General features: G+C 37.6%; 1 protein-coding gene across 1 annotated transcript; it reads left to right on the top strand.

Annotated features, from left to right (window-relative positions):
* Positions 1-2,520: 2,520 nt before the first annotated feature.
* SUMO3 (small ubiquitin like modifier 3) lies at positions 2,521-10,153 on the top strand. The gene is made up of 4 exons (XM_014072941.2): positions 2,521-2,802; positions 4,950-5,078; positions 5,848-5,919; positions 8,535-10,153. Exons 1-4 carry the CDS (start codon positions 2,782-2,784, stop codon positions 8,595-8,597), a joined length of 285 nt encoding a protein of 94 aa, XP_013928416.1. The 5' UTR covers positions 2,521-2,781; the 3' UTR covers positions 8,598-10,153.
* The last annotated feature ends 1,152 nt before the right edge of the window (positions 10,154-11,305 follow it).

Genomic DNA, 11,305 nt, shown 5'->3' with positions numbered 1-11,305 from the left:
TACATGTGCAGGTGCTTGAAAATAATGATCAGCTACTAAAAAGTATTAAAACAGTGATTTAGAATTAATTTCTTGCTATTTCCTTGCCACTATAAAATAAAATTTCAGTGACTTTGACTTAATGAAACTTGGATGCCTTCTAAAGTAACACATTTCCCCCTTGTGAATATGCTTGCCATTGTGCTTAAATTAAGGAAATAACTTTCTTACATAAAATCAAACTTAGTACCATATTTGCAAAGAATACTAAGAACAATGGTATACTGACAATTAATAGAAAGTAGAAGGGGTAATGATAAAACTTAAATGCATATTTTAAAAAATCCAGTTAAATTAAGAAAATAGGCAAAGTCTTTACTTATCTGGTTTATTTTCTGTGAAACTTCTACAGATTCTTTATTTCTCAAATTTTCAGCAAAGGAAATTGCATTTTTGAGGGATAATTTAATAGAATTCTATTAATAGAATTACTAATTCCTCTAACTCATGCCTTCTGCCAATTTATCCAGAGAACTGTATTTAATTGTACCTCATTCCCATTTGCAATCTGGGGATAAATCTGCAAGTTTGTAGGGAACTTTCCATAGGGAAAGAATTTTATTGCTTCAAGTAGAATTGTCATATTGATCATCTTATTTCCTACTTTTTAAAGGTATGTGCAGGAAAAGCTTTCACTTTCAAACAACAAAAGACTTTTGAAACTCATACTGAACAGTTCATGTAGAGGCAAAGGTGGCTGGATTCACACATTATGGTAAGCCACATAAACCATGGGGTTTTTTAAACTAGTGCCACCCTTCATGTAACAATTAAAAACAAAACACAAAACCCTGCATATTGAGTCTAGGTTCATAATTAGTGTATCATGAAACTACAATCTATGGCTTAGAGCAGAGGTTGGAAACCTTGGCCCTTATGATGTGTCAATCATGTCAACTCCCAGAATTCATGAGCCGGACATGCTCAGGAATTCTGGGAATTGAAGTCTATAAGTCATAAAAGGGCCAAGGTTCCCCACCCCGAATGATGCATGATTTCATTATAGGCTAAAATTGTGAAGCAGTTGTATTTCATAATAGAAATATTCATAGTTGTTGAATAATGTGTGTATATGTGGGCATTTGCATAGGATTGTTCTAAGAACTGTTGGAAGAAGTGTCTATCTGGTTCTGTTCCAAGTGGGAAGAAAGTGGAAACATGGACTACTTGGAAAACTGGTTTAATGGTGGACAGGACCACATGATTTTTTGGGGTCCTGGGCAAAAAAGAAAAAAAAAAGTACATAGATGAGAGAGGGAGGTAGACTTATACCCTCTCTTGGGCCCTGCCTTGGAACTTCCTGTTCCTGTGTAAGAAATGTATTCTGATTGGTTGTCAGCCTCCCATGGGGCCAGGTTGAATCTTGCTGGGTGTTGATGTAATGAAGGGGCTTTGGGCAATTCCTATTATGGCTGAGGGCTAATCCTACCTTTGTTGGATCTTGGGTGAGGGCATTTGCTTATGATACTTAGCTATCTCTTAAGTGCTGACATCTGCTGTGGGCTGTTGAGGAGGGTGAGAGCTATTAAGAGCGAGTCTGCTTCCTGCCTAAAAAACCAGGTTTCTCCATTTCTCATCTAGGGAAACAACATTCTGCCTTTTTAAATATTTCCTAGAATATTTCATTTTCCTAGGAGAGAGGTGGATGCTAACTTCCTACGGAACAATGCATTTAGATCTTCATTTTCCCCCTCAGGCCAATATTTTTAAAGTAGTTGCTAATCCGCAGTTCCTGTATATACACACACACAATACAAATCAAGAATGATGGATATAATGCTGATGTCATTGTTCTCGTTCATTTTCTAATTACTGACTTCCCATTTCATGAGGGGATTGAAATTTAAATAGCCTATTCCAATTAAAATTCTAAAGCACAGCTTGGAGGTAGACTTACAAATGTAACCTTTTTCACGCAAGTGAGTGTTATAAAAGATACACGTGCTGAGTAGTTTTCAGATTAGGTTCTCTTTTTCTTTTGCTACCACTGTACAGCATAGCTCAGACCCCTCTTAGATTAATAATTGGCCTCCTCCGGGTTCCGTCTACCAGCCAATGCCATCTGGCTCCGGCCCTTTGGAACGAACTCCCCGCAGAGATTCGGACCCTCACCTCTCTCCAGGCCTTCCGAAAAGCCGTTAAAACCTGGCTGTGTCGGCAGGCCTGGGGTTGATGAATTCCCTTCCCCCCTCGATTTGTGTGGCTGTTGGTTATTTTTAAATGCTTGTATTTGTAGTTTTTGTGTTTCCCTTTCCCTCTTTGGGTTTGTGCGCCGCCCTGAGTCCCGCTGGGAATAGGGCGGCGTATAAATAAAACGAAACCTAAACCTAATAAGGCTACGGCCCCACCCAGTTCCCCAGCATTTTTTAAAAAATAGGGGAACTGGCTCCGCCTCTTCCTCCTCCCGCGCTCTAAGTGACCACGCCCCTACCTCGTAACATTCTCTAGGAACCACAAGCGCTCCCACTTCAGACGATCGTGACGCACCTTCGGCGCCATCACCACCTCCTCCAACCACCACCCCATAGAGCGCGCTCCCGACGAGCCAAGCATCGCTCGGGAGCGCGCGTCGGGAACGTGCATGCCCCACGTGACCCACTTAGGCCCAACAGGAAGCAGAAAATCGCTGGGCGCGAAGCGCGTTCACGCGAGCAGTTGCTGCAGGCGGGAGAGGCGAGCGAGGAGGGAAGAGGGGCTCAGAGCAGACTCGCTCCCCGAGAGGTCTCTGCCTGACGCGTCGCCATGTCCGAGGAGAAACCTAAGGTAAGCTGGGTCGCCCTCGCTCCGCAGTATCTCGCTCTTCGTCTTGCCTCGGCTCCCTGCGGAGGCCCAGGCCTCTCGGGAGTCTGCGGGCAGGCTATCCCCTCAGAGGGGCTTCCGTGATGCCACGGTCGCGCTCGGCGCCTTAGAGAACGGAGAGCGGGGTTCCTCCCGAAAGGGAAACCCGGCTCACGCCCCGTCTTGGGCCCGAATGTTCCCCGCCCCGGTTGTGAGCGAGAAACCGGACCCGCCTCACCCGGAAGGAGGGCACTGCGAAGGGACGGCTCGCCTACGCTCTTTCTCCCAGGAGCTCCCGCAGGAATTGGGAAAGGGTACTTAGGCCGCAGCCGCGTGTTTCTCTTCAACATCTCGGACACTTTCGGTATCCGGGCCAGCCCAGTCGGTAGATGGGCTTCTTCATAGTATCCTGGGCTGCATTATAATGCACCTCTAACGTTGTGCCTGGTATGTTAGCTGCCCGGAGAATCTCCGTGATGGGGCGGCGTTAGGAGTCGGTTTGGCTTGGCAACAGCAGCCAAAGGATCCCCGATCTCTTCCAGCTACCGAGTTAGATAGTGCGGGATCTCACCACGTGCTTGGAAGTCTCGGCTTAAGTAAAGGGCCGACCCCGACTTCCTTTCCTCCCTTCTCCTCCTCCTCCTTTTGTCTTCCTGCGTGCAATTAGGGGAGGTGGATGAGAGTCCTTAACGAGGTTCCCAAAGACATTTTACTCTTCGATTGCTTCAGAGGAAATTCATTTCGTTAGGATTCGTTTTCCAAAATTGTTCCATGTTTTGGATTATAAACCGCATAATCCTAGATATATATGGTAGGATATCATATCTTTAACTGAAGAATCGGATGAATGTAATTTTATAGATATAGAGAGAAAGCTCTTGCTTGCAGTTAGAAATGGGGAACTTGCAGTGCTGATTGGAGAGTAAAACTCATGAAATTTTCAAGAGCTACAAATACAAATTTAATTGGAGATACCTCATTTACTTCAGTGGGATTTATTTCCAACATAGTATGCATTGATAGGATTATGTATCATCAAGCCAATGTTAACTCTTAGCAACAGAATAGCTAGAACTTCTCCATCTGTCTCTAGAACCTGCTCATTTAGGTCTTTTCTTGTAAAACCATGTAGCAAACTCTTTTAAGTTCTTACTAGTAGTAAACACTTAGTAGTTTCTGGAGTTCTGTTTATATTTCATATACAATAGTTTTACCTAAAAGCTCCAAGAGTATAAAAAGTCACAGCAAAGCAATATCAAATAAAATTGGTATCTTAAAGACAGACCACACTAAATGGGATTGGTATAATTTTTCACCCTAATGTAAATAAAGTTCCCCATCTATTCTTCTTTAGCCTATTGGTATCTTATATTTGTGTTTATATTGCATGAAAATTTTCATGCCTCTTTTTTTCCTATAACATGTTTATGTTCTTAGTGAGGTTGAAAGGTTTTATGTTTGAAAAATGATCTGGCTATAAATAATGTTTTCTAAAATGCAAGAATATTTAAAGTTATGAGGAAAATGTGGAACCTGAAAAAATCTTAAAATTTGCACTGTGGGGATTGTTAGAAGAAAATGCCCAGCATAGAGAGATCTAACAGGAGGAAGATAGGAAATTTGTACATATATATGGAAGCATACACACACACACACACACACACACACACACACACACACACACACACACACACACAGTAGGGGGAGGGAGGTGTATGTGTCCATATGTACTGAAAACATGAAGCTGGAAGAAGAGAAGCAACATAACCAGAGATATTCCAATTAGCCACATAATTTTCTCAAAGATGCTTTTTCAAAAGGCAACTGGACTGTTTTTTTTCCTATTTCGCTTCTCATCCAACAAGTACCTATCTTTTCATCCCCCACCCCACCCCCATCAGTAGAACTGATGAAGCTTCTTGGATGAGAAGCCAAACACTTTCTTCTTCTTCCTCAAGGAAAAAACAGTCCAGCTGCCTTTTAAAAAAGCACTTTTGAGTGTGCATCATGAAATTGCATTACAAAGGAGAACATATTGGTAAATATCAACTTGAAAAGTGTTTCCTATTTTTGCAGGATCATGTGTGTGACTTAACTTCATGAACATTGATACGTTTATATTCTGTTTGCAGGAAGGAGTAAAAACAGAAAACGACCATATCAATTTAAAAGTTGCTGGTCAAGATGGATCGGTGGTCCAGTTTAAAATAAAGCGCCACACGCCGTTAAGTAAATTAATGAAAGCTTATTGTGAGAGACAGGTAATTAAATTAACATTATTAAGTCTTAACATTTATGCTGAATATATTTCTGTGCGCCCAAGTTCTTGTCTTCCCAAGGAGATCTGATGCTGAAATATTTCTCAAGTGTTAATGCAATGGTGGTATAAAACATGTATGCTACATAAAATTAGATATACTTGTATTTCCAGCAACAGGTTTTCTATTTAAAAATGCACATATTTATGCTGAATGCTGTATTCATTTAATTAGTGTATTTTACCTTTTTTATTAGGGAAGAAACAAGAGACAAGTATATCTGTATTGTAGGATCTCTTCATTTTATGACAATCATTTTTCATTTTATATTACATTGTCGCTGACAAGGGATAACTAGATTTAGATGATCCAACTTATTGTTACCTTGTCCAGTATTTATTACATATCTAGTTTGTGTGTTTGTTTAGGGGGATATCTCACACATAGCTGTCTTTATACTGAGCAAATTATTTTATATTTGTAATAGGGTGGTTTTGATTGGTAAAATAGACATGTATTGAACATGCATGCACGAGGGCAGCTTTGTTTTTGTATCAAATGCATATACAGGATCAATCAGTTGTTAGTCTTAACAAAATGGGAGGTTTATTTTATTTATCACATTTGGGAACCATCCATCTCCCTCACAAAGGGACTCTGGTTGCTCTCTTTATGCTATATCCACTTTGACATAACCTAAGATTTATTTTATGCAGATTTAGCAATGCAAGCATTGTGTGTGTGTATATATAATATAGGTATTTCTTCCTAGGGTTTGTCAATGAGACAGATTAGATTCAGATTTGATGGGCAACCAATTAATGAAACAGATACACCTGCACAGGTAAGAGTCTCATTTCATATGATCAAGTGATTTTGGGCAGTGTACAACAATGCTAGAAGCAGTTAACAAATACAATTTAAAAAAGCAAGCTAAAAGAATAACAGACAAAGGGATGTTTAAAAAAACTGGAGCCACTTCCTAAGCTCACCTGTTCTCTGGGTTTCCTAGGCCTGGTGGCATAACCAGGTCTTGAGGAATCTATGAAAGCTCAACAGTGATGAGGCCAACCTCAACTTCAAGAAGATTCCACAGTGCAGGTGGCACAGCAGAAAAGGCCTACTGTTTAGAGCTTGCCAATATAAATTCCCTAGATAATAGAACACATAATATGCTCCCTCTACTAGATATAATAGCATGGGCAGATGAAATTGGGAATAGGTGGTCACTCAAATAACCTGGCCCAATGCCATGAAAGCCTTTAAAGGTCAACAACAGTACCTTGAATTGGATCCGGAAACAAACTGGTAACCAATACAAAGCAGAGGTGTGATATGTATCTTCTAAAAACACATAATTGCTTGCCCTGCTGCATTTTGTACCAACTGAAATTTCTGGATACTTCTCAAGGGCAGGCCCATGTAAAGTGCATTGCAGTAGAGTAACCTAGAGTTTACCATGTCATGGGTGATCATGAGTAGGTCTCCGGGTGTAGGAATGGGTGCAAATGGCATACAGTATGGGCAAAGACCCTCTAAGTCACAACTGCCACTTGCTCTTCGAGCAGGAGTTATGAGTCTGGGACAGATTTAGGCATTTTACAGCTTTCTGCCGAATCTGGCCCTTTGGCTGTCCCTATCTGGTCCATGGCGGCGACAACAGGCTATAATACCATCCCTATTGGTTTGATCCTCCCCAATAGTCCAGTTTCACATGTGGCCTCTGGGAAAATGAATTGCCCACTCCTGGTCTAAGAGGACCTCAGATTTTTCCCAAGGTCTGTTTGAGGCAGTGTGTAATCCCATCCAGTATCAAAGATAGTAAGGTCTCAGGTCCAGGGGGGCTCAACATCTGAAGCCACTGCATTTTGCCAGGGCTTACTTGAAGATTATTCCCCTTTCAGACCCCCATAACCTCCTGACTCCCAAGATATGACATCCACAGCATCACTAAATTCACCAATGGTGATGTACAATTGAGCATAATCCACATATAATGATCTCATTCCATGAGGCCCCTTCCATGAGAGAAATAGACACTCTACATTTCTAAATCATAACGTTCCTGATAGAATCATTAAAAACAATGAGGACTTTCTTATTCAACTCTGATAAAATGGGGAAAGGATAGAACAGGAGGAACAGACATATACTAGTAATGAAATAATTGTAGGACAATCCTTCATTGAATATAATAAAGCTGGTTGGTGTAAATATGAATGGTATTAACTGTGTCTTCCATATCATACACTTAATAATAATTAGAAATAATAAATATTCTATTGTTGTTCATACCAGAGACAATGCAATCCATTACTTGTTTTATTTGTACATATATGTTCTTCTTTGTAGGAAATAATTTTTCATGGTGGGAGCTTTCTCACTTATAAAATCAGTATTAATTATTGTATTTCACTTTGAATATGCTTTTTGGAGAATTGAGAAAATGCCACATGAACATGGTGCTTAGTAATGCTACAACTTTAGATTGCTGATATTTGATAATACATTCTATTAAAATGTGATAATTTCCAACTCTACATAAGTGTTTGAGGGAGCATGAATTAAGCATATCAACATATTTGCCTTCATTTGTAAACCTATCTAAAAGACTATTATAAGTTGTTTTTAATTCCAGGTAAAAATGAAAGTAGTATTATTTTACAGGATTAAAGAAAAACAAGCTGTAGTCACATTTCAAGAGCTAGTCTTAGAATGAATGAAATATGTTCATTTAGTCCTGGATCAAAATAATTTGAATATGAATATTCTCTGTTTAGTGTTGTAGATTTAATTTTTATTTTAATCATTAGCCACTAGTTGCTTGTAGTCATATTTAACCAATCTTTTGCCAAGTACCTGTGGCATAAAGCAGTGTTTCTCGACCTTTTCTTCACCATGGGCCCCATTTAAATGCATTTTGTGGCCACGAACGCCCAAGACTTAACTCAATATTTAAATAATCTTCAAGCCATTGTGAAGCTTCTGATGACATCGTGTTCTCGCAGCAGTCCACAGATCATAGGTTGAGAACCACTGCCATAAAATATTTGGGAAAGAGATGAAGATCTTCTAAATTTTGCTGAATAAGCATCAGTGAATTACTTTTGACTATAAGGGAATATAATTGAAAATATGTTTTTAATACGGTTAATATTTCAATTCACACCTCAAGTTTCTTTAAAAGATAGGGGGAAGCTTTTATTAAGACTTTGTTTAATGTATTATATTATAGTTTCTGTACATGAGAGTTATATAGTACTTTTTTTTCTCCAGAGATTTTCTGCTTCTAATTATGAGGTTCTCTTAAATCAGCAGAAATGGGATGTTGAAATATGAAACCATAATATCTGGGGAAATTCTACAGCATTTAACTGGCTATCTCCCTTATTGAGCTGTTGCAGAAAAATTCTAACAAGTGAGAACATTTTTTAACATTTGTCCTTTGTGTTTTAACAGTTGGAAATGGAAGATGAAGATACTATTGATGTTTTTCAACAGCAAACTGGTGGCATATGCTAAATGTCCTTTTCATTTCGGAAGAGGAATACAAAATATCACCCACTTCATCATCTGTCCTTGGATTTGCTATTAAATAGTAAACAAATGAACATGCCAATCATACAGGAATCTTCTCATGTTCTGAGGACATTTATCCAAATCTTTTTTCCTGTCCCTGATATTCTGCGTGTGCAAGTTGAAGCTGTATCTATGGAAAATAACTTCATAAAAATGGGCCCAGTAAAAAATTAAATTTTTAAATAAGTAATTACTGGTTGTTTACTGTCATCTTGTTCTTCTAAAATGGTGACCTAAATACCAACCTACTGTACAATGAACATACTTAGTGCTGCCTTTAGTTATTGTTTTATCGCTTAATTATGACAATGTAAATATTGAAATACTTTTTCTTTGTGATAGGATTTTTTTCTCAAAGGATGTTTGGGACAGAAGAAAAGAATTATCATAAAGAATTATTACTCTAAAACTGTTAATGGGGGATATATGCAAAGAGCAATACTTGCAGAATGCTGATTATAGTGGCAGTTAAAGGTAATGCAAATGTACATGTGCTTTTTCATAATAAAATAGTATAGAATCAATTTTTAAAGTAATGGGAAGTTATTGAGTTTGTCAGCAGTTACACTATTTGCATACATAATATTACACATTTACTATAAATTTCACATATCCAGGGTAGAGTACCAGACTTTGATAATTTTTAAATTAATTGATCAGGATGTTTTAAGAAGGTCTCCTATGTAATTCTTGTTAATTGTGCAACTCCTTGTGCAGGAGAAACTCAGTAGATAGTTTTCACCCCAAACATTTCTTCAATGATTTATTGGACAATAAAAGCTATATATCTTTTTTGTTAAAAGTTGACCTTATAGGCTCATTGCTTTATAGCCTTGTTTGGGAGTCAAACAGCTGTGTATTGTATTCTGCCTATGCATTAGGATCTTAAACTTCCTTTGTTGCAACCATTGCCTGAGAAACCCAGTGAAGCAGAATGCAATGCTAGAGTTGAATTTATTTTCTGTTGAGTAAATTAAATCTTAACTTTAAAAAACAAGGAATTTCAATATTAGTGGCTTAAATTTTCAAGTATACCATTGGGAAAATATTGAATATGAGGGACCTGTTTCCCAAATATCTCACATTTAAATGACTTTTAGTAGTAACATGATTTGGATGCATCTAAATTAAAACTATTTTGTTTACTTTTTGTATGTTTTTTCATTGCTACTTGGGAAAATATGTTTCTGCTTTTATATCTATATTTAACAGTACTGGTTTGCAAGAAACCCTTTTGAGAAGATTGCCTATCCTTTACCTATTCCCTATAATTGTAAATGGTCCAGGAAGGGATATTCATTTAAAATTGTTAATTGTTTATTCAATTGTACAATACTTGTCCTTTATTACTGTACACAGTAAACCTAATTTGGTACTCTGTCTCTTGGCTTATGTTTAATGCTGCTGAATTTCATATGACTATATTCAAAGCTGTATCACTGAAATGCTGACAATATTCATATGCACATCTTTATTAAAATTCTTTTATTGAGAGTGGATTTAATATTTAGGGTATTAATACAACAAGCAAAGGAATACAATTTCAGTATCAGTGGTCCATCTTGAAGATTCTATATTTGTTACTTTGTAGAAAATGCTCCTATGTTACTTCCTTGTTCTAGCTTGATCTCATTGCATATTAGAAATGTTTACTATAAAAGCAGAGAAAATCACGATAGTGAATTAAAGAGTAAGACCATGTTTTATATTCATTTTTCCAAAAATGGTTGCCCACTAAGTATACCTAATTTGTTCCTTATGTTCTTAAATTTTATATGTCCAGGCCAGTCTTTACACATTTTCTGAATTTAATATTTGATGCCATTAAGTATTGCTGCTTCCAAAATTTTCATTTGGAAGTGTCTTTGTGTAACTAAATTACATATCTCAATTTTCTATTAGATAATTATTTGATTCCATCTGGCGATAACCAAATAGCTTGATTTAATTTACACTCCACTTTTCTCTAGAGTGCAGGGTTGACTTCACTGAAGTGAATTGATTTAATCCAACAATAACCTGGTACTGTAGAGAAAGTGATTAGGCCAATTTTTTTTATGGTTGAGATTTAAGTTTGGGTTTCCTCGTTAACTACTAATATAACTTAATTTCTATTAGTTGAAGCAAATACTAGCAATTAAAGAACTTTGCAAAAGAAACCTGAACCTGTTTCTTGTGTTCCTTGGTTGATGCTACTCATGAAAGTATTCCTTTTCAATCTAATGATTCAGAAAAATGTTAACCAACTCTTTAAAGAGCTATGTGAATGTCTTCCCATGATGCTCAGTAATGAAACATGAGAAATAGGTAGGATTGAAATACTTTTAAAAAATACTAGAAACGTTTGTGGTTATATATGAGAGGATATTATTTTGGTATGCATGCAAATTGAAGGGATTTTCCCTGTAATAGACAAAATTAAGAAAATGTAATTGGTTCCTATAAAACTGGTGATCTGCAATTATATACACATAATAGGCAAGAACATACGTAGCTCAGGATTGAATTGTGCAGTCCTTTGTGTTCTGTTTCGCTTGCAGATATTTCATTACCCAATTAGAGGCCACCCACCAGAGAATGAGAGTCATTTTTGATGACATACTAAGTTCGAGGACAACAGGATTAATGAATACACGAAATGTTTGAACGAA

This window comes from Thamnophis sirtalis, unplaced genomic scaffold, assembly GCF_051295495.1.
Source record: "Thamnophis sirtalis isolate CommonGarterSnake01/CBP01778 unplaced genomic scaffold, rThaSir2_p1.2 scaffold_11, whole genome shotgun sequence".
Taxonomy (NCBI): Eukaryota; Metazoa; Chordata; class Lepidosauria; order Squamata; family Natricidae; genus Thamnophis; species Thamnophis sirtalis.
The sequence above is the reverse complement of the archived record's forward strand: the minus strand, read 5'-3'. Positions and strand labels throughout refer to the sequence as shown.

Bases quoted from the DNA above. Each gene is read 5' to 3' on its own strand.
- SUMO3 (XM_014072941.2), top strand. From the start codon at position 2,782: ATGTCCGAGGAGAAACCTAAG. The intron at 2,803-4,949 runs GTAAGCTGGGTC...TTCTGTTTGCAG, and splicing joins TGTCCGAGGAGAAACCTAAG to GAAGGAGTAAAAACAGAAAA. The intron at 5,920-8,534 runs GTAAGAGTCTCA...GTGTTTTAACAG, and splicing joins AAACAGATACACCTGCACAG to TTGGAAATGGAAGATGAAGA.